This window comes from Cercospora beticola, chromosome 4 (genome assembly GCF_033473495.1).
Source record: "Cercospora beticola chromosome 4, complete sequence".
NCBI classification, from domain to species: Eukaryota; Fungi; Ascomycota; class Dothideomycetes; order Mycosphaerellales; family Mycosphaerellaceae; genus Cercospora; species Cercospora beticola.
Window position 1 is genome coordinate 2,579,324 of NC_088938.1, and position 22,585 is coordinate 2,601,908.

Here is a 22,585-nt window from a genome sequence, read left to right on the forward strand (position 1 = left end):
CGTCTTCGACCATCGTGGACAGCACGCGCCTGTGGCGATCAGATTGCCTGCATTTTCGTCAGCTTACTTTTGGCTATATCGTTCCGTCTGCAGGCCAATCTTGTCCATAGTGTTCCGCTGTCTCGCATATTACATTCCATACTAGCTGCGCAAGTGTTTGAGTCTGCAGCATGGCTCCTGGAGGTTCTATGACTATGTGCGCAGTTCCGAGACACACATATGCGGCCGTTCACGCTCAAACTACGCTTGACAACAAAGATCGTTACTGTCCAAATATGATGAGCTCGTACACTCCAAGTCGAGGTCTGCACTTTCTGTGCCTCTTTTCGGCACCCAAAGATGAATAGTGAACGATTAACCTGTCTTGCAGGGCTTTCGCGCTCGTGCCCGATTGGAGCAGTGCGCTGAGAATAGAGCAGACAATCCTCGCGGCGATACTGGTGTTGCATAGATCCGCGGCTCTCGAAGAGGAGTGGAAGCGTGTGGGCGTGAAAGGAAGGGGAAAGTTACACCTGTGAAGCTTGACGTGAAGTCGGCTCATCGACTCCACCTGGCGTGCGATTTCTTGGCGCGTCTCAGCTTCGAGGACGCGTCTAACATCCAGCATCTACGGGCTGTGGCTAACACAACTCGCAGACGGTGGCCTACGATAATGCTGCTTCGGATGACTTTTGAAAGAAAGACTGTTGTGGTAAAAGTTTTGTGAACATGCGGAACGCAGCTTTTCACACGCCTTCTCGGTCGTAGGCCAGAACGGCTTGTACTGCTACACAATAGATCTCGCTGTGTATATGCTCCTCTCCTTGTATACGCTCTCGTTGTGATCACAAGAACAGAGTCGAGCGATCGCGTTTGAAGCAGTGATCTTCCCACGCATGCAAATGCCCCTCCCAAACGCCTCGCTAAAGCATACACAAAGCTCATCAGAATCGTTTCCCTTTTCCACCACGGACCCGAGCTGCTTGTTCCGCCTCTAGTACCTCTTACTCCTGTACCCCCTCCCTCCTCTCCCCCTACCACGTCCACCCCTTTGCCATCCACCGCTTCCACCATCCTTCTCGAACTTCTCTCGCCTCCTCTCTTCCTCTTGATAGTATTCATTCTCCCTCTCCTCCTGTTCCATCCTCAAAGTCTCCTCATCCTTGACCTTTCTCACCAGAGGTTTCTTCGGATTCATATCCTCATCCTTGATCCACTTCGCGTGCGCGCCAAACTCGCACGACACCACTTTGTCCGTATCTGGAGGATGCGCCCTCCCATTTGGACAGAATCCTGCCAAGTAATACGGACATAGCCGCTTGTGCTTCACATGTCTTCTCTCACAGTACGGGCCAAGCGGACAGAACCCTCGAGCATAATGCGCGCAGGCTGCGCGCCGGATCTCTGCTGTGGGAGGGATGTGGAGGGACGTACACTCGTCTCCCTGTGGGCATATTCCATACCGACTGAACTCTTTGCACTCTTTTTCATCTCGGAGGTTGAACGTGTGGGCGAATTCGCAGGCTTCACCTTTCTTGCACAGACCGCGTTGGTAATGCTTGCAGATGAGATGACCGATACCACTACGTTCAGAGGGAGGCACGTAGTGGCGATCTGGGCAGGTAGGACCGCGAGGGCATTGTGTGCCGTTAGAGGATCGGTAGTCGGGACAGATTGGGCGCGCGACCTTGGATGGACGGCCTAGGGTCGGTAGTGCGCGAGAGAGGTAGTTGTCGAAGGTGAAGGCCGGCGGAGGAAGAGATGTTGGGTTGAGTATCTGATCCGGTAGCGAGAATTGTGTTGCCGTTGCCATTGTGCGCAGGAGGTGGTGATGAACGCGAGGTGTATGTTGTGTTATAGCTGCAAGCTCTGGTGCAAGTAGGCTAGTTAGTTTGACTTTAGCTGGGTGGAGACGCGATTGATCAGCGACCAGGATGCGCTGTCCTCATTCCTGGTCGCAACTTGTCGCCGCCGCCCTCGACGACGATACACGACAACAACACCTCTGTGATCGCCACCGACGCTCACTGGCAGCATTCACCTCCGGACGAAACAGAAGCAAAGTGAAGTGGTTGGGCGATCGACATATCACTGCCAAGCTTTCCTCCAGGGCGGGGAGGCGTCGATGGTCCAGACGTGACGGCAACAGCTCCCCGAGCCTACTTGCTCACCTCCGCATCGACGACTACGACCACCGCTGCCCATCGCTTCGAATTGACTGAACTCTCACCCCAGCGCACATCCGACACACACTCGCTCGAGTCCCATCTGCTATCACCAACCACCCTACAACGGCGCGCTTGACGGCCAGCAACCCCCCGGCGACTTCAGCCTCACCTCCGTTATACTGCGCCCCTATGATCGCCAGTCAAGATGGTGTCGGAACGCATATACGACCTGTGCAGGCCGGTCCTGGACGATGACGACCTTGGTGAGGAGGAAAAGGTCGAGAAGTTGGAAGAGCTGTTGAGCGGTGCCCCCGCCTCGCTCAAGGGGAAAGCGTTGGAAGACGCTGTGCTGGGAACGCTCTGGCAGTGGAAAAGCAATACCGAGACTAGCACCTCGCCACCTGTTGTGCGAACGACAAATGTAGTCCGCTCTAAATCTCCGGCACCGTGGATACAGCGAGCTGCTACTCCAGCCTCTGGCAAGAGCTCTCCTCGACCATCCACAGCAACACCTTCAGTACCGCCCGGATTTGCGCCGCCAGCACTCGCAAGAACCAAATCGCAGACGGTCGGATCGCCATTCTCATCGCCCAAACCATCTCCAAGGTTACCTTTAGCGACTCCAGTCATCCCTCACAGTCCACGATTGAGCGCATACCAGTTCAGCGACAACTCCTCGCCAAACACCGAGAACTATGGCGATTATGGAAGCGACAACGTCGACTGGCTCGTCAATGATGACGCGAGTAGTCAGACGAGCTTCGGCGACGCAGGCTTCGCAAACTCATCCGAATTCATGTCCTCTTACGATACTCAAATGAGCCCTTACGACATGTTGCGATCGATCCTACAGGATAACAAAACTGACGAAGAGCTGGAGCAAATTCTCGTCGCAAATGGATACGACTTGAGTGAGACCATCAACTCACTCATGGAGGCCCAAGGCATGGGAACAAGTGCGATGGCTACGGCAGTGCAGGAACAGCAGAACCGAACATACCTCGTAGGAAAAGACATGTCACTCAGCTCGCGGCCTGTGACTCCACCGGGGCAGCAAAAGTCTTCCACAGTCTGCAGGTACTGGCTGGCAAGTGGTAATTGCGCTCGCGCAGATTGTCGCTTTGCACATGAGGTACAGAATCATCTATGCAAGTACTGGCTGGCCGGAAACTGCATCGCAGGGCAGTCTTGCCTCTTCTCTCACGACCCATCCCTGCTCATGCAGCAGATGAGCCTAATATCCGGCGCGAGCACGCCTCAACAATTTGCGCCCAACTTCCAGCTCCAGGACTTCGACAGTTTCCCTGCGTTGCAGCCCACGACTAGTAATCCTTACGAAGACAATCAGAGTGTAGACCCGAACACTTTGAACGCAGCCCTGCTCCAGCAACAGCAGACTCTTGCACAACAGGCGCCTGGCCTGTTTCCCAATTTCGTCCCAACGGGTCCACGACAGAGCCGCCCCGGCTCACGTCACAGCCAGCGCAGTCATAGCAATCGTACTGGAACTCCGGGCGCGCAGCCAAACTTTCAAGATGATGAAGCTTTCCCCACACTCGGCTCTGCCGCTAGCAAGCCGGTCGGGAAGCGGCATCACGGAAAACGTGGCGGACATGGACATCACAATCACGGACAGCCTGTCCAGCAGCCAGGTAGTCTTGCAGATGTGGTTCGAATGTCTCCTTCACCGAGCCCTCTCAACGCTCGTGACGCGATGCGCCGCGGATTGAAGAATAATCGATCGTTCACCGCGACCCGAGAGAACTCGGCTGCGGCCATGGCAATTCCGGCGCCGAAAGAAATTCCTTGGCTTGAGACTGGTGATAAGATCAATCAGGCATACATGAAAGCTCGACAGGAAGCCTTCAAGCACGGCGGGTTAAGAAATAAATTCTTACAATCTGCCGCGCAAGCATGGAATAGGAACGATGCTCGTGGCGCCAAGGCACTCTCACTCCGAGGGCAGAACGAGAATCAGCTCATGAGGGAGAAACACCGAGAGGCTGCAAAGGCGCTGTACGAGGAGCGAAACAAAGGCTTAGCAGCTGGGAAAGAGCTGTATGTTGATCTTCACGGGCTGCATCCAGAAGAAGCTGTGCAGTACTTGAGCGATTGTCTCAAGGAACAAGGAAAGAGCACACGACCCGTATACGCGATCTGCGGAACTGGACACCACAGCAAAAACGGTAAAGATAAAGTTGGCAAAGCCATCAGAGCTTTCCTGAACGAATGGCGGTATGCTTTCCGCGAGTTCAGTGTGCCTGGCGATCGAAACAATGTTGGCGGCATTCTAGGTATTGATCCTACAAGCTTTGACAAAGAGGCCCCGAAAAGGAGTCCGCTGAGCTTGGCGGGTGATGGAGACAGTGGGGTCGGGTTGGATGAGGCTAAGAGGGAGAGCACGAAAGTGCAGATAGTCACGGAGGACCCGAGAAAGGTTTCTGCTGCGACGAGTGCACTGAGGAAAGTTGAAACTAGCGATGAAGATGGTAGCTAGAGATAGTACGCTCCTGAGATATGGAGATGCTGATAGTGAAGAAGAAACTACCTTCAAAGATTACCCAGCCACCGGAGCATGCCGTGTCAGCCGATCGTTACGTGCTACGGAGTTTGGTTGCCTTGTCCGCACGCACGGCTGCTTTGCGCATGACGATCCACTCGGCGTGTAGATTAGCACGAAATCCATATGCTGCGTTCGAAGCGCGATCTATACTGTCTTCGCTAGAAGTTCGAGGCTGCTCGCACGCCGTTCGCCTCACTGGAAGATCTCGAGATTGGGCTACCGATGGAGAGCAAAATGGAAACTAGGACGGATACTGCATGTCATCTGTTCTTTCGATCTTGGTATCTCTGCCTCGTGCAGCGAAGCTATCGCGCTTCACGTTGAGAACCTTGGCAGGCGCAGAATCAAAGCCCCGACGAGAGACCAAGCAGCGTGCGTGTCTCTGAGTTTTCGTTTTGCGATCCTCAGCTTTACCTGGAACGACCGACGGCTTGGAGATGGAGAAGTGTCATCAGAGAAATTTCAGGCACAAGCAGGGACGTGTTAGTGCAGCGGAGGAAGAGGAGATGAAAGGTATCGACAACGAAAGTAGTCATTGGCAGCCTCCCGTGCAAGCGAACCGCCTGGGCTCGATTGCATATCTGATTGTGTTCTGTTCTATGCAAATGTCTGTACGAAAATACTGGTCGGCACTTCCAGCGCTGTGTAGCCTGTGGCTCTTTCTCATCAACATAATAATAATGGGCCATAAGAGTCTTCCATCTGTTCAAAACACCCAAACGCCTAGGAGATATCTCATTACATGCAACATGGTCCCCGCCGGAACGCCTCTTGGTATCATCGCTTTTCGCTATGTCGCTCAGTAGGAAGGTGCCGTTAAGTCAATTGCCGTGATTTTTGCTGTTCGCTGGAAGTGTAGTGTGAGTTCTGGTATCATTGTCCATATGTGCTGGAGGAACCTGGCGTGGAAGCAGGCTCCGAAGACGAGAAGGGCGTAGATGGGCCGGCCTCTTCGGCAATCGTGTCGAAGGTCTCTGCTCCTTTGGCATAGGCATGGACTTTCTGACAATGTTCTTGCATCTTGTCCTTTCGTCGGGTCCGGTATAAGCATCGGTGAATGACACATGAGTAATGTTGGCTACTCTGCCCATGGACGTTGCGAACATGCCGATCAAGGTCGGATGCCCGTGTGAAGGTCTTTTGGCATCCAGTGATACTGCATGGTATCGCGGGACGCGACGCTCGCTTCTTCGGCTGTGTGCGCGGGATTGAACGCGCATGCTTCGCCTTTTTGTTAGACGTTGGGCTGTCTGAGGCAGATGATGAAGGCGGCGTGAGGGTAATAGAAGGTGCGAGAAGTACTGCAGCCTGCTCAGCAGCACGCGAGGCGCTCTGAGCTGGGAACTGTGGCAGTGCATCTAGATTGCCATACAGCGTGAAGTCTTGATTGAACCAAGCTGCATCCGGTTCGACTATTACGAGGTGTGTCAGTCGCATGGCCATTGAATATTTATGTGCTTCACGGCGAGTCCAAAGACCATGCTACTCAAGACGTGGACGCTACACCGTAATATAAACATGCGTGACAGCACCAGGATAGACTCACATTGGTCGCGACAAGAAGCCGTTGTCCCGCCTGTCCACGCCCCAATGTTTTCGACAACCTCCGTGCCTAGTCCTCGCAGTCCATGGGTATTGTTCACTGGTATGTGTGGCTGAGTCATGCCCATGGTGTCGTCGCCCAAGTAAGTTACGTCGGACTGGAACGAGGACAATGCTAATTGTTCCCAGGTCGACATGTCGTCGAAGCTGTCGAGGCCAGCCTCGCTTCATCTTGTTACTCTAACACGCAACGACGAAGATCATGGCCACTTACGTCTCGGAGATGTGCATCCTGTTCGACGACATGCTGTCTTCAGACCAGGCGCCTTGGTGAAGTCTAGTGGGCGGAGTGTAATTGAGGCAGAGTTGTCACAAAAGCAAACGATATGTCGCCAATGGGGGTTGGCAGTGGCCAAAGACAAGGTGAGTGCAGTGAGAGGAAGAAACTCACGGTTTTGTGGCGAAGCGCCGCCCTCTCCAGGGCTGTCACTTCACGTGACAACATAACATAGCTTCACTTCTGCCCAGCTGGCTGGAGGGACCTTCAGACACACACTTGCACAGAGGACTGCTCAGGCTCGCATGCATGGTCAAGACGCGTCCAGCCAGTCAGAGCAGACAGCATCTCAGTGGACGGCGAGGGGCAATCAATTGCAAAAGAGGTCGCCATGGGCAAGGTATACCGGTGAGAGAGCACGTGCTGCGGCGGTGCAGCTTCGCCTCAGGACGCCAACTGCGAGCTGCCGGCTTTCGCTTCTGTCACGTGCCCAGATGGGCCAAGTGCAGTTTGCGCAAGAGCTTGGGCGAAGGATCTGGTCATGGTGTAGCATTTTTTAACTTGGATGCCCGTCGTCGGTAGTGCCGGATCGATACTGTATGAGTTCCTTCAAAATTCGTTGGATCTTGAGCACCAGTATGAGCCGCTGCTTGCTTGTTGAGATCTTTTGCCAGATTGTGTAGGCGGCTGTCGATTTCGAGAAGACGTGAGTTGCCCAGTGCTTGAAGCAGATGCTAACATTCAGGGAAAGGATTGTTGTGCCTGTGTCGTTTGCTCAGTGAAAGTCGACAAAAATCGAAAAAACTGCCATCTGTTCCTGAGCAAGTGAAATAGCAAAGCTGGGACACAAGTTGTCCTTCGGCGACGCCGATGATGAGGTCCATATATGTCGAGCCATGGGTCCTTGAGGCAGCCCTACACATATGATCGAGGCAGTAGTCGCAGGCAGTGCCATGTCGATGGCGGCCTCCATATACCAATGGTATTTGGTTTCGCTCACCGGTTGCGGACGCACAAGGAGTGGAAGGATTCTTACCCTAGTCTGTGCCGCAGCTTTCCTGTACGCATACGCGCTAAAACCTGCAAGCCAGTCGAGCTTCTCGCATGCACAAGGGCGTCGAATCAAACCGAAGGAAGGACGCACTTGCTCCCGTGATGCGTGGATTGCACGAATCTGATTGATCGCCCTCATCACTGCGCACCACGCTTCATGCTTCGCGTGCTGTACGAGGATCTCGCCCGGAAGATGCTGTGGTTGGCAAATGGTCTCACCTGATGGCAGTCTCAGTGTGGGCCTTCCCGATCGGTACCATGCAAGATGTTGCGAGTTTGTGCCATACTGCGATTCTCTTGAATCTCAGCCGTCGCCCTGGACGTGGCGGCAGAACTCAAACTCAGGCGTGTGCTCTGCGCGTCACACAGGCTCAGCCCCACCACTGTACAGCCTGCGGCTAGATATTTCGGTAACGCTCGTGGCTGTGGTTTGTGAGAGCCAGTATGGTTCGTCTGACCTCTCTGATGCAGTGGTGATGTTTGTGAAGCTGGTGACAGGCTGGAAGAGGGGACGAGCGGAGCGACCCGTGCCCGTGCCGTGGTACGCCAGCAGGACATGGGACGCGCTCGATATAGAACTGCAGGAGTCGGAAGCTAATAGTCCACCGGTCATTCTGTGAGGAAGCCTTCGTTGAGCAGCGTAGGCAATCGGAGACACTGGTGGCGACCGGGGTCGTCACTCTTTGTCTGTTGGTTGAATCGAGGGGAGAAGGAAGGAGAAAACGAAAGACTTGGCAGGCTACGGAACTTTGTTGCTCCATGTTCCGGCTGACTGCACCTGCCAGCAGGCCCAAACATTTGCCAACGACATGATGCATCGCTCTCATCAATGCATCCAGATATGTACTCCACGATCATCCACAGGCTAACACGCGCTACATACAGACTTTCAAATGCTATGGGTCAAGAACCAACGCCATTGCGGATTCTCCTCCAAAGCTCCATCGTAGGGTTCGCACCCATACTGCTCATCTCCACGAGTCTGATCATGCATTCTCTGACAACGTTCCTTCATCTTGTCCTTTCGTAGGCAGTAATAATTGCACGTCCTCGAAGAGCATAGATATCGAATCGAGCTTTGCCCATGCACAGCATGCTGGTGACGAATCAGGTCAGATGGTCTAGAGAAGGATTTCCGGAGCCTTTGGCACGAATCTATGTCACAGTAGTGGCGCGGGCGATGGCGGCTCGGGAGTGCTGGGCCCACTGGGATCTCTATCTTAACAGATTGGCTCGATCCTTGGGACGCCGCAGTCGAAATCAAGGCGAACTGAAGATTGGCAGTGATCTGATTCCCGTACACGCCGGGTGTCATCAAGCTATCGTAGGAGTCTTGGACCTGGAAAGAATCGGAGCTTCCCGCGAGATATTCTCTCTGGATGGGAGTGGAGGCTGCACCCATCCCAGGAGCTACGGGCGGGGTTTGTCAGTTCTTGAGTGTCGGATACAATCCGGGCTTGCCTACATTGGGCACGCTGCCACGCATCGCGCGCTGCGGTGGTGTGGTCATGTGGCGTCAAACCAAGGAAAGGGTTGCTCTGTGTGAGCCCATGAGCGCGAGCCAGCCAGTTGTGCTGTCCGTTGGGTGCAATCATCGCGCTTGGGCGGGATGCTTGATAAGAAGTGAAAGCACGCTGCGCAAACCTGCGCCTTGTCAGTCAAAACTACAGCAAAAGATTGGTTTGTCCTCACCTGTTCTCGTCTGACTCGTCATCATCAAGCTCTGAGAACTGGCTACCCACAAAGTCTGCTGAGAAGTATTCCGATAGGTGAAACTCTGGATCCATATTGTGCACTACATGCGAATTGCTCGAGCTATAGCGAAACCACCAGGAAATCGCAATGGTGACATCTCGATCTGTAGGCCAGGTTCCGTTGCTTTTAAAGGGCATACCAGCTCATTGACGTCTGACCGCAGTTCTATCGCCCTTCCAATCCACCAGATATCGCCCTTTCAGCCTTATGTGCTTCGCAAGTGGATCCACGATGAAGCAAGAAGGACTTTTCACGAATCATTGCTCGAGAATATGGTTCGCAAAACCTGGCTGCGGCATCTGAACTGTTCCAGGCTGTGACAAGCCGCGAGACTGTACATGAGCTAGATCTGACAAGGTCAAGCTCGATCATGTGATCGCGGTGGCGTCGAAAGGGCACCCACAGTTGATCGAAAGACACAATGGGGCCGCCAGGCCAGCCACGTCAGCATGCGTATGGCGCATGAGCTTCCCCGCACGCCAAGGTATCTGTATCGCAGTATCTTGGGTATGCTTCCGCGAGGGTTGCGGAACAAGTGTGGAAGGGCGTGATGTTTGTTGCAAGCGCTGGAGCTTGTATGACAAATTCGGGTTGCGCCACGACCTTTTGTACGATGTCGAAGTCCAAGTGAGCAGGGAATAGTCTTACAGTATGGCACCAGACCCTCAGAAGGCCGTGTGAATTTGTCGTTGAAAGTCGTCTTCAATGTGGTATACTTGCAGTAGATCTCATGGTAGATGTCATGCTACCGAGAAGGAAGACGGCTTGGAGCGGTCCTGTTGAAGGTGTTTTGATCTTCATTTCGAGATGGGCTTCGGCCTTGGATTGCGGCTGTGGGCCACCCTCATGTGCTGATGTTCTTGTCAATGTCGATGCCGCAAAGATACCCACTGCCTTCAGTCTTGGAGACCGTATTGCTTCATGATATAATAATTCTGTTCATAGTCAGTAAACCTCATACTCGAGGAAAGCCGTGCAGAATATTCCTAGAGTAAGTCGGGTGGCAATTCCAATTGGAGGCGCACTGGAGCAGAGACCGAGCTGCAAAACGCAACGCGGTGCCTTGCTCTTTATAGTTGCGAAATTACGGAGCCGAAAAGAGGGCAGCTGCTCACCAAGTACGTGTCCCGCTTCCTTAGCGCCACGCAAGGTTCTGATTTGACGCCCTTTGAGCCTTGCGTACGATGCCGGTGCACGCACGACAATGTAACCAATAGAGACTGCCAACAACCCACTATGCACATAGACGAGAAGTCGCATCATCTTGAACCTTTAATCCTTCAAGCCCGCCTACTGGCCTGGCCTTCCAGCCTTGCTGTGACGCGCCGCAAACTCTGAGCCCACTTCAAGTGGGAAGGAGGAAAGCAATCAGCGCCAAACTTGAGAAACTGGCACAGCCACTGCTTACGGGGCCGAAAAAGGGCGCAGGTCGAAACGGATTTCACGTGCGGCCAAGGCAACGCCAGGGCAATGTGTCCATGAGTTCGCTAGTCAGGTAGAAGTTGAACGCGTGAGTTTTTGGTCATCTTAAGGCTGAGGTCGGAGGTCACCATAGCAGGCATGGGAAGTATAGAGATGTTTCGACTGCTCACACTGGAGAGCGAAAACGGCAACAGCCGTGCGCAGCAAATAGATCCTCAGGCTCAGGCTTGAGGAAGAATTGCAATCACGTGCACCAATTCCAGTCTCGAGCGATGACATATGGTCTGCGTCTTCCCACGACGTAGAGGAGAGAAATTGACACGCTGAACGTGGACACTAGCTTTGGAAGTTGTATAGCTATGTAGTATATATATCGGGGATATCACAAGTCGGCCGTTTCATGTCGCTAATCCACAGAAAATCAAGACAATAACTCGCTGGAAGCTCATGCTTTCTGCCCATCGCTGGTCAGACAGACAGGCCGCTGCTGCTCGATCAAGGCCACCAGCCCATGGTCTTGTAGCTCTCAATCACAGCTTCCACTTCCTCTTTTGTGATTCGTTCATGCTGTGGTCTGTCGAGCAAAGCATGCGGTCAGCGGCGCAGCTGAGAAGAGTGAATGGGGGATTAGTACTCACCTGAAGCCAACAACCGTCTCAAACCTCGACCCGTCAATACTCAAATCGGCATCTCTCAAAATCTCCTTCTCCATGAAGGGACTCAACGGTCCGCCTTTGTCGGTGATCCCCGCCGCCTCTTGCAGATCTGCCCAGTCATCCAGTGTATCGTCATTCACATCGTCTACCACATGTTCCAGATTTAATCTCGCAAAAGTGTTGACCAAGGCATTCTGGAAGCCAGTTTCGATGCCAAATATGTCCTTGATGATTGCAGCCATGGTCGCTTGTTTCGTCTGTCCCTGATCGACGACGTTGAAAACGAGCGCGCCGCGGGAGTCGCCCGCAGTGCCTGGTATTGAATCGTTCTTCGAACGCCATTCGGCCGCGACCCAGCATGCACGGGCGGCATCTTCAACGTGAAGCGTGTTTGTTCGGAGGTCGCCATTCCATAGCCACTTCATCGTCTCTTTTTCTCGACTCTGGTATACCCGTGCCAGAGCTAGTTGTGTTCCCAACCAGCCTCGTCCTCCGTATGGCCCATACACGTTTGGGAATCTTAATATGACCAGTTTCAGCCCGTCGATCTTCGCTAGCTCTTCCTCCGCTTGCAGTTTCCACTTGGCCTGTTTCGTGTGCGGTTTCGTCGTCTTGTCCGTCTCTTTCACTGGGGTTTTGTTCGGGTTGTACACAGTTCCAGTGCTACATTCCACAAACGCCTTGACACCTCTTTTTGCGGCCTCTTTGCCCACTGTGAGACTGAGCTGGTAGCTTCTCAGCTTGTACACTTCATCCTCTTGCGAGAATCGCGTTTCTCCTCCGCAGTTGAAGACATAATCGAATGCTCGCTTTGCGCCATCGGGTCCAGGAGGGAGGTCGAATATACGATCCTGCGATTGTTCTCGTGATGCATCTGCTTGGAGAAAGTTGGCATCGGAGCATGCGTCCTGGTGCTCTGGTGCGAGGGCTGCTAACTGAGGGAGCTGCTTGTCGACCAGCCGTAGTGTCGAAGCAAGCTTGTTCGTGTGGATATAATGTGCCAGATATCGCCCGATATAGCCTAAGCACACACTGGATCAGTATACTGGCATCGACCATCACCGCTCAGCACATCACATACCCAAGCCCCCGATGATAAGCACCGCCGGCCGCGAGTCGGGCTCTATTGATGCTGCAGCGGGTGTTTCCGATGCTGTTTGGTCTGCCATGCCATTTTCCGTGGGCGGCGCAACATCTGCAGGTTGGCTCTCTGCAGGTTGCGACTCTTGTTGCACGGCATTTCCATCGCCGTTGGTTAGCGATTCCTCCCCCTTGCTCGTATCGCCGTTGGCGGTCGCAGCAGCAGCATCGGCGGGAGTGATTCCGGCGGGGTCCAACTCTCCATTTGCAGCGGCGGCAGGCGCGCCGTTGACGTCCGCCATGAGCACACACGTTTAGCCTTCTCGCTGCTCGGCGGATGCCCGTTTGCTTTTGGCCGGGAGTCGGATTCGGTGTGAAGCTGGAATTGCCAAAAGGAAAAACGTTATTTCCAGTGAATGACTTCTTAGCTTGGGCCGTTGATGCGCTGGTGTCGATGAAACAGAGGACCAGGGAGTGCAGGAGCTCGACGACCAGGTTCCACCACGGTAAGGACCGACTAGTTCGAACAAGTGCAACAATGGCCTGTCTGGCGTGCGCGCGTGCGTGGGCGCGAGGGCGCTTCGCTTGCCAGGCACGCAGTCAGAAGGGCGTCAGTGTTAGACGCGACTCAGAGCACCGCACCACGCAGGATCGCCGGGCGGAGCGGACGAAGGGAGAACTCGGGATCGATGGACTGCACACCGACAGGCTGTCAATGTACGGGTTCAAATGCAATGCAATCGTGAAGAATGCAAGAAGACAAGTCAGCCCGAGCACGAGGGCAAGAGGAAAAGGCAAGCAAGCCACCAAGGGACCCGAAAAATCCTCACAACCACGCAGCAAGGCCGCTGCGGTACCTGCATAGGCTACATGTACGATGATCAGCTCCAGCAGTGCATGGAAAAGGGTTGCGCATGAATCGCTGCAGCAACACATCTCCAAGCCCAACCCACTAGCTCCAGCCCTCTCCAATGGCCGCTGAGTCCATCGAACTCGTGCATGTATAGCTCCATGCAGGCTCCAGGGAAGCCGAGACACTTGTCCACGCTTTGTTGAAATGGTTTCTGCGTCCACCATCATAGCCTGTTACTGTTACAAACGCGGCCGTCCGACGTCAATGGCGGCACATGACCGTTTCTTCGTCGCGACATCAAACCCAACGTAGAACACTCGCAAAGGGAGATTGACAAGCAATAGTCCGCACGCAGGTCTTGTCCAAATGGGAAGGTAGTGGACATGACCATTATCGTTCGACCCAAACTTTGGCAACTTTGGCAACTCTCCAAGGCTTTGCAAAATTCCCGGCAGAAATTAAACAAACTATTTGCGTTGCAATATATCAAAGTATTGCGCCATGTGGTCCCAAAGGAGCAAGAGCCACGACGACACGACTCATGGGCGCTGTATTGATTTTCCAACAACCACATCGACATCATCGTCGTCATGCATCTGCCGTGCCGCACACACACCCATACCCATACAAACGATCTCCTGCATTTCTGCACAGGCACACAATTCATCAAGAAAATCCCACGTCCCCGCACAAAAGCACAAGCCCACATGCATATTCTTCTAATTCTCTTTCCCCTACCACATGCATGAAATATGCCGGTGCCCTGCATGAAAAAGCGCTCGAGCACATGTACATCCGCTTCACAGGTATCTGCATTCCCTTGGAGAACCTCAGCAAACCACGTGTGTTGTAGCAACAAGAAGTGGTGAACTACCAACGAACCCCGAAAATCTCCCTTGACGTTATTTTAGCCGCCGTGGACGCCCGCGGCTAGTGAAACCAGTTCATGAGAACCAAACGGATTGAGGGTTGGCGTGGTTGGTGGTTGGTTGTCAAGTTTTCGCACCTTCTACATGCAGTGCAGAGAGCGCGAGAAGCGCCTTGCGTTGCGAGAGACTTGCAGGCAAGCAGAAGGTGACGCGTGCAGATGTGTCTTGCCGGCTGTTAGTTTTCGCGGTCTCATGCAGATTGCAACATGAGGACAATGTCTCGGATCTTGCGCGTATGGTAGTCGCCAGCGATGTGGAGGAAGAGGACACTTGTCCTGGTACTCGCTGATAAGACTAGTAATTACATACGTACACATGGTATCGTGAAGCGTCGTCACTGCCGTGCGACGCGTCCACCTATCGAACATGCTTCAACATTAACGATGCTGGTGAATTGGTATCGTCCGGTGACATCGCTTCTGGCTTTCTGAGCGCCGAACTAGACTTTCCCGCCGCGTCGTGCCGTCTTGCTGGCCGTACCTTGTTAACGATAGTCTCTAACACTGGCGGCTGTTGTAAACAGGCCGCTTCCTTGCTCTTTCGGGTGTCTGGCCAGCAATCGACTTCGACGACTCCGACCTCACGTCTCGCAGAGTCGAGAAGGCATTGCGTGATAAGCAGCCATTTCACAACAACGGCCACTAAAAATCTCCGTCCTCAAGCGCCAATCTCCTAGAATGCAAGTGCCAAATGGGTTTTCACGCCTTCCAAATCGTGCATGCCGCTCTACCAAGACCAAGAAGAGGCGCAGGCTCTTGCACTCGCACTTCCAATGCCAAGTTCGCGCATGCGCAGTAAGTGAGGAGCCGAACTCTACTCGCGTATGCAAAGCGCACAATAATCTCTCCTGCAGTAGTGTTGTGGATCCAGATCCACGCGCTGATAGTGACGAACGGGACAAGACGAATCTCGTCCTCTTTCAGGTATCATCTTCGATCGGCTCATGGCATAGCAGGCAGTAAAGGTCTTGCGCATACGCTTCGCCGCCTTTCGGGGTGACCACAATTTCGGACTTCGTTGCTGGAATGTCGTTGGCACCATGCGGCTCGCCCTTGAGGTACACCTCCGACGCGACAGTCTTCTTCTTGTTCTCCGCATATGCTGTCGGTGTTGCGCGCGCCTCCTCGTTGGCTTCATTTTTGGGCGGGGTTGTGAGTTCTCGTTTCGTCTTCTTCGCGCCTGCGACGGCGTCAGTGAGTGTCGAAGATTGCTGTCCTTGAGGCTCACCATTCTCATGTTCCCGGAGAGCATCCTCTGCAAGGCACTTCACGTGCAGCCATTGGCGACATGATTCACGCGAGCATTGGATTATTATCTGATCCGGGTTCGCTGGGACCTTATCCCGGCAGATCTTGCGCAGCTCCTATAAACTGTTAGTTTGGCCTACCACCCCTTCGACGCAACTGAACTGACCGAGTATTTCCTGGTGACCAGATCATACGTCTGTCGCCAAAAGTATTGATCCTCGATTTCGGCACTATCGTCATCTTTGTCATCCAGGGCTACCACATCCAGAGTGCCATTGACCGACATGGCATCGATAATATCCATTTGATTGGACACAATCAGCTCATGTTTTCCGTGATACGATTTGCGACCCGACTCCAAGTCTTCTGGGCGATTGAGCCATGCGACTCGTATGTAAACATGTTCACTGTCCAGAGCTCTGACTTCGAGCACTTGCGCTTTCCATTGCGCCTCGCTCTCCATTCTCATGTCCTCGGTAGCCTCGTCGTGCTTCACCAGGATGCATTGGCCCGTCGCAATGCTTTCTGAGCCCACTACGCAAAATTGTTTAGCAAGCTGAGCATTGGTGCATATATGGGAGCCATTTCTCACCTGTGAACTTCTTGTACCTTCTCAGGCTCTCCCATTTGTCGCGCGGCTTTACTTCATAGAGCACTTGCAAGTCCTTAACAAGCAAGCCCTCCTCCAGATGCATATCCTCATCCCGCTTACGCTTACGCGTGGCGGAACTGATTGTGACATTGAAAGGGTTGTTCGTCCTGTCCAGCCATTCCTTTAGGCGCTCCCTGTCCTGCTCATCCAAATCGGTAGGTTGTGCTGCCGACGTTTTTGTATGCTTCCCGTTCGTTTCGCCTTTCGTCACGCCGTTCGTTTTGGACTTCGTCGGCGCCATGTCATTCGGTCGCAGGTGGTACGCGCCGGTTTGTCGTCGGGCAGGCGTCAGAGGGGTGTCGCGACACGGGTAACACCAGCGTGAGAGCAATTCTCGAGCGTGAGCAATACGGGAGCTTCGTTCAAGAGTGAGGTCAATTGAGCGCAAAGGCGGAACGCGTCAAGTAGAGAGGTATGGAGAACGTGTGCGACGTGTCTCACGCGTAGGCCGCCAGCCGATGCAGCTTGCTTGCTGCGTGAGCTCGGCTCGGCTCGGCTCGGCTCGGCTCGGTTTCAGGCAGCATTAAGGCATCAATTATCTTGTGCAGACGGCTTCTCGTTGCATCCAGACCCGACGACGGCCTCGACAGCGTTGCTTGCTACCGTCTTGAGCTTGCCGTCGAAATCTGCAGCGTCGGTAGCAGCTACCAGCGATGCGGCGGAGCTTTCTCGCCGTATGTTGCCCGCAGACAGAGCAGCCGGGTCGAGGTAGAGAGAGCGAGCCATTGCCCGCGGCGAAAGGAAGGCTATTGCTTTCTGTGGCGTTCACTAGCCGCAGCAAGTGGCAGGTTTTTGGTTGACGCCATGCCTTCACTTTTCGATCAGAACGACGGCTGGTTCTCAACGGTTGTACATATGCTCGTCAAAGGCTGATCATGATGGGCATCCACCGGATCGCCGTCGTCCCGATGGATCGAGTGTGCAGTGAGAGGGTGTGTGCGAGACAGGAGAGACAACGTGCCATGAAATGAATACGCTCCTTTTCCCGCATCGTGCTCTGCGTACTCGAATACGAAACGCGAGCGACTAGCTGGGCGGACAGCGGCGAGACATGGCTGTGATGGGGGGCGCCTTGCAGCCGTGCATGCAGAAGACACTCAATGACATGCCCATTTCGGCCATTTGACCATGCCAAGCAGCGTATGGGCCGTGGCGATTCGTTTGAGCCTCGTAAGCTCCGGATCGGACGGTCGCGGACATGGAATAGAGCACAGTAGCAGGTGGAGGATTATGGGGAAGAGAGACGTGTTGCAAGGTGCACGAGTACTTCTTGCCAGTGCCCGTCTGAGAGCTGCCTTCTCCCACTTCCATTGCCTTCACCACCACCGCGCCGTCGTCAACTACCACCACGCCGTACGACGCAGCCCGCGGAGGTCCTCCGGGAGTGCCGGCAGAGCAGAGGTGTATGAGGCTCTTTGCGCAACCAAACAGACCAGACTTTCCTAAACGACTGGGCCTTCTAGGTTAAGGCTCGTGCAGCGCCCGCGCCATCGAGCGTCATCAGCAGCATCATCATTATTATCGGCGCACTGCTTGTGTGCTTGCCGGGCCCGTGTGTCCGCGAGAGGCGGTGGTCGTATAGGAAATAATATCTCCTGCACGCCGCTGCTGCTGCTGCCGCCGCTGCACTGCACCGCGCCCGCCCACGACATTGCCCGCCAACGGCAACCCGGCTCCGGCCAGCTTTCACCACATGAGCGTCAGCCGCGAACACTTTTGATTCTCCGGTCTGCCCAGCAGTTGCTGAGCTCGACCCCAGGGAAAATTACGCGTCGACGCAGTGATAGCAGCAGTGATCGCCGAGCGTGACGAAAGACCCAGCGCATCCCCCATTCACGACGGCCTCGCCCTCTATAAACTGCCGCTGTCCCACTGCGGCTGCCGATTGCGCGGCTTTGTGTGCACAAAGACCCGGCGTGCAGGTTGAGAGCGTGGTACAACATGCCTCGCAACAGAGGTACGTCTATCCCGAACCACTCCTGCGGCTTCACGCTGCGTCATGTAGCAAGTGGCTGACGAGCGTTGCGTGCAGTTTTGTCCTTCATGTCCCAGTGGGGCGGAGGACCGCGATCGCCAACGACCGAGGACGTCAAAGAGGCGCCGCCCAGACAAAAGTCAACGCCTCCGCCGCGCGATCCTTCACAGAGCGAGAAGCTGCGCAAGCTGAACACCGACATTGACACCCCACAATCCATCCGCGGCTACAGGGCAGATGCTCTGGGCCAGGCGTCACCACACTCGCCGAGCACGCAGTCACGAGCAAGAGCAGAGTCCAGGGCGAACACGCGTCCGAACAGCATGATCCAGACATACAATCCGCCGCAGATGGAGCTGGCGACCGACACGCCGCCCGAGCTGGCGCCCATCTTCAGCTATCTGAACAGCCACAGCAATAAGTCGTACCAGGAGGGCTATTTCTTGAAGCTGCACGATCTGGACTCCAGCGGCCGGCCGAGTCGCGACCGTACGTGGACCGAGTGCTTTGCGCAATTAGTGGGCACGGTCCTGTCTCTCTGGGACGCGGCTGCCCTGGACGCAGCCGGCGAGGACGGCGAGGTTGTGCCGACTTTCATCAACTTGAGCGATGCGTCAATCAAAATGGTGAGCAGGACAAGCAATGAGGGGGTCGGAACAGAGCTGACTGTGGCAGATTGAGTCCCTTCCTATGAATGGTGCCGCCGGAGGCAGCCTGCAGAACGTCCTCTCGGTATCGACTGCGGCCAATAATCGCTACCTACTGCATTTCAACTCCCTGAATTCTCTCACACAATGGACTGCGGGCATTCGTCTGGCCATGTTCGAGCATTCCACGCTCCAGGAAGCTTACACGGGATCTTTGATCGCCGGAAAAGGTAGATATCTGAATGGCATCAAGCAGATAATGGAACGCACTAGGTTTGCCTACGACGACTGGGCGCGTGTTCGCTTTGGAGCTGGCACCCCCTGGCGACGATGCTGGTGCGTCATTTCCCCGCCAGACGAGAAGGAATGGCAGAAGTCGCAAAAGTCGTTGAAGAAAGGCAGTGCATACACTCGACCCCAGCTACCGAAAGGCGACATTAAATTCTACGACACGAGAAAGGTGACAAAGAAGACGAAACCAATCGCCACCATCAGCGATGCGTACGCTGCATATGCCATTTATCCACAATCGAAACCACTGGTCGAGCAGTCAACACTTGTGAAGCTGGAAGGCCTCGTTACAATTCATGGCGGACAAGAGACTACGACCGAAGGCTTCGTGTTCGTGATGCCAGAAGTTCACGCCGCCGTTAGCGGCTTCGAAATGATGCTCAGGTGGTTATTCCCGGTCTACGATACGTTTGGCCTCTACGGCAGACCTACCCGACTCATCGCAGACACACTTGATGCCAGAGGCTTGATGTTCGCTATGCCCAAAGACCGCAGATACGGCTATCTGGACATTCTAGATGTCTCTGGGCTCATACACGAGAAAGGAAGCCAGAACTGGAGTGAACGACAGTGGCGCAAAGAGTTGAGGAAGCTCACCTCCGTTCGGATGACCACAGCGTTGGAGAATGGCGATCGTGGTGTAGGCTCAAGGCGCAACACAATGAGCCGGAACTCGCTTCCTCCATCCAAGAATGGCGTTCAGCTCCAACACGCAGCGATACACTCCACGCCAGGGTCGCGTTCAGCTTCTCCACACAAAGTGGCTCCTGGAAACGTGCGGCCCCCAAGTCGCACGGATTCTGCCCCTCCTACAGCTTTCAGCAACAGTCCGCACAAACGATCAGTGTCTGACGCGCCTGGCTACCGCAGACATATGGCCGAGACTCCATCACGACTCTCGTACGAACAGAATATGCGAGACGATGATCAGCCGCCAGCTCCGCCCCGACACGGAGGTGTACTCGGCTCGAATGGCACGCAATCACCAAGCCCGATTGAGCGTGTGCATTCCGATGATAGATTGTCCACGAACTCGCCGTATGAGGAAGTGGCAGCAGCAGCATCTCCATATCTACCGCCACCGGAGCCCGTTGTGTCACCTCCCGAAATGCAACACAACCCTCACAGTCGTCCAGCAGCTCAGCCGCATGTGACACCAGAGCTCCGCCGTGCTCACTCCAACGTGGACGAAGACACTCTTCAGCAGATGCAAGACGCCGTGCGCAATGTGCAGCAAGAGGGTTATGCAATGCCTCAGAGCAATGAGCAGACACTTGCTTATCGTGAGCAGCAGTACTTGCCTGTCGAAAGATTACACGGATATTCTGGCCATGGTGCATATCGAGGTGAAGAGACTCGTTTGGAGTCCATACCAGGCTCACCTTACCACGCCGTCAGTGGCGAATACTTTGACGCCAACGAAAGACCCAACATCGATGAGCTGGCTGCTAGATCGGAGCAGCGGCCAGAGCTGGCGCACAATCGCTCTTCCCAAAGCATCTCCCGCAAGCCGCTGCCGAACAGGCAGCTGCCACAAGTTCCGCAAGACGGACAATCCTCTGCTCGCAGTGGACAACAGGTGCGTGATGATGTGGAGACTCCCGCTTCTCCCCCGAGCCCTGCGGGGAGTTTCATTGTCGACCCGACTTTTGTTGACGAGGATCTGATAGCACGCGTATTAAATGACGACAGTGAGCGAACTAACACGATCGCCTCAACGGAAACGCCAGACTACGCAAGTTCTGGTCGCTCTTCTCTCGAAGAGCAGAAGAGGAAAGAGCAGCAAGAGAAGAAGGCATTTGAACGACGAGGCAAGCTGAAGACAGTTGGCGATCCCACTATGAGCTCCGTACCCGAACGAGCGTATGGATCTGGCAAGTTGGATACTTGGGACAAGGACAAAGAAGAGCAGAGCTCCGAGATACCCACGATCGAATTCGGACCCACTTATACATATAAAGTGCATAGCAGACCAAGCACAAGCGGGACCATGACACCAGGCGAGATGGGCAAACACCAGCGTTCGAAGTCTCGTGATCGTCTGCGCGAGAGCTCTGGCTCGCGAATGAGCAGCTACTTTGACGCTCCCGAAGGAAGTCCTGCTGAAAAAAGACGTTCATCCTACTTTGCAGGTGCAAGGACTCCAACACCTACCGGTATTGAAGCTCAGGAGACTGTAGAACCTTCCAACAAGCGATCAAGCATGGCATGGGCACCGGGTGTTGCATCGGCAGGCAGTCCGTCATCGGGATTGACGCCAGAACAATTTGTCCAGCTCAAATTTGAACAATCTCAGCGCCCTCAGTACGCGCCGCAACCTCAATACGCTCAACGCACCAAGTCGCTCGTCCCTCCAATCGCCCACAGCCGTAATTTCTCTACAAACGATCTGCCTCAGATGCGAAGGTCGATGGCTAAGACCCCACCACCATTCCAGCGCTCGATTTCTGGCGACTGGACAATGCAAAGGGCAGAGTCGCCGCAAACTCCACCCAGTCGGCCACACTCGCGAAACCTCTTGAGACGCTCAAGTGGTGCTACCCTACTCAACAGCACGCAAGCCGTCACTTTGAGCGCCAAAGAACGAACCCAGGTTTCTCGCATGACTGGGGCGCCACTCGTCAGCATGGCAGCCAACGAGGACAAGAGAAAGAAATTCGACATGCCCAACGCTGGCCTCATCGGTGCTCTGGCAGACCGCGAAAGAGATCGAGCGAATGTCGATAGATACAGGAGCGGTGCCGTTCAAGGCGCGGTCGCGATGACGATTCAGCAGCAAGCGGAAGCCCAACAAGCAGCATTGCTTGCACAACAAGAGAGACAACATGCAGCCCAGATGGCTGCTCAGAAGGCAGCACAGACCGCACAGTTCAATCAGATGGCTCACGAACGCGCACAGAGGATGTTGGCGCCACAACAAAGGTCATCAATGTATCTGCCGCAACAGACTGGTCAAGTGCAGCAAATGGCACCTCAGATGCAGCACAGACAGTCTTGGGCACCGGATATGTTGCAGCAGCAACTCCTACAGCAGCAAATGCAGATCCAGCAGATGCAGCAAATGCAGCAGCAGCAAGGTTATGGCATGGGCCAGCAATCCCAGGCCAGCGTGTACGGAGGCCAGTATGTACAGCAGCCGAGTTTTGGGCAGCAACAGCCGATGTACGGACAGCAGCAGCAGCAGCAGCAGCAGCAGCAGCAGTACTACCAGCCGAGGAGGTGATCCATCAACTGGGTATTGATGATTCGGATTTGGTGACGAGAAGCACAGATCGCGGCCATGGTTGCAGCATTTATAAACGACATATGACCGCTCTTCATACAGATATCACAGTGCGTTCCGTATAACGGATGTTCTCTTATAGCATTAAAGCGGCCAATGCGGGTGCATAGGAAACCAGAATGCAATGAAGTCAGTGAAACAATCTGGCAGATAGATGAATATGAATAGAAACGATTCGGAACATTGGAATTACGCCTCTGTCGTGAGGGAGAA

General features: G+C 54.3%; 7 protein-coding genes across 7 annotated transcripts; 2 read left to right on the forward strand and 5 right to left on the reverse strand.

The window, feature by feature from the left end:
* Window positions 1–973: 973 nt before the first annotated feature.
* On the reverse strand, window positions 974–1,792 carry RHO25_006656 (uncharacterized protein; the record flags this gene model as incomplete). Its single annotated transcript, XM_023597469.2, has 1 exon — window positions 974–1,792. The coding sequence occupies one exon, from the start codon at window positions 1,790–1,792 to the stop codon at window positions 974–976; it is 819 nt and encodes a 272-aa protein (XP_023453055.1).
* Window positions 1,793–2,352: 560 nt separating this feature from the next.
* RHO25_006657 (uncharacterized protein) lies at window positions 2,353–4,644 on the forward strand (the record flags this gene model as incomplete). Its single annotated transcript, XM_023597470.2, has 1 exon — window positions 2,353–4,644. The coding sequence occupies one exon, from the start codon at window positions 2,353–2,355 to the stop codon at window positions 4,642–4,644; it is 2,292 nt and encodes a 763-aa protein (XP_023452774.1).
* Window positions 4,645–5,583: 939 nt separating this feature from the next.
* RHO25_006658 (uncharacterized protein) lies at window positions 5,584–6,558 on the reverse strand (the record flags this gene model as incomplete). Its single annotated transcript, XM_023597471.1, has 3 exons — window positions 5,584–6,122; window positions 6,257–6,477; window positions 6,527–6,558. The coding sequence occupies 3 exons, from the start codon at window positions 6,556–6,558 to the stop codon at window positions 5,584–5,586; spliced, it is 792 nt and encodes a 263-aa protein (XP_023452773.1).
* A 4,696-nt stretch (window positions 6,559–11,254) lies between these two features.
* Window positions 11,255–12,797, reverse strand: RHO25_006659 (uncharacterized protein; the record flags this gene model as incomplete). Its single annotated transcript, XM_023597472.2, has 3 exons — window positions 11,255–11,333; window positions 11,398–12,436; window positions 12,497–12,797. The coding sequence occupies 3 exons, from the start codon at window positions 12,795–12,797 to the stop codon at window positions 11,255–11,257; spliced, it is 1,419 nt and encodes a 472-aa protein (XP_023452641.1).
* Window positions 12,798–15,196: 2,399 nt separating this feature from the next.
* Window positions 15,197–16,417, reverse strand: RHO25_006660 (uncharacterized protein; the record flags this gene model as incomplete). The annotated part of the gene is made up of 4 exons (XM_023597473.2): window positions 15,197–15,456; window positions 15,505–15,640; window positions 15,691–16,058; window positions 16,117–16,417. 4 exons carry the CDS (start codon window positions 16,415–16,417, stop codon window positions 15,197–15,199), a joined length of 1,065 nt encoding a protein of 354 aa, XP_023452642.1.
* A 290-nt stretch (window positions 16,418–16,707) lies between these two features.
* RHO25_006661 (uncharacterized protein) lies at window positions 16,708–16,902 on the reverse strand (the record flags this gene model as incomplete). Its single annotated transcript, XM_065602818.1, has 1 exon — window positions 16,708–16,902. The coding sequence occupies one exon, from the start codon at window positions 16,900–16,902 to the stop codon at window positions 16,708–16,710; it is 195 nt and encodes a 64-aa protein (XP_065458890.1).
* Window positions 16,903–18,117: 1,215 nt separating this feature from the next.
* On the forward strand, window positions 18,118–22,312 carry RHO25_006662 (uncharacterized protein; the record flags this gene model as incomplete). The annotated part of the gene is made up of 3 exons (XM_023597475.2): window positions 18,118–18,133; window positions 18,209–18,777; window positions 18,827–22,312. The coding sequence occupies 3 exons, from the start codon at window positions 18,118–18,120 to the stop codon at window positions 22,310–22,312; spliced, it is 4,071 nt and encodes a 1,356-aa protein (XP_023452643.1).
* Between the last annotated feature and the right edge of the window lie 273 nt (window positions 22,313–22,585).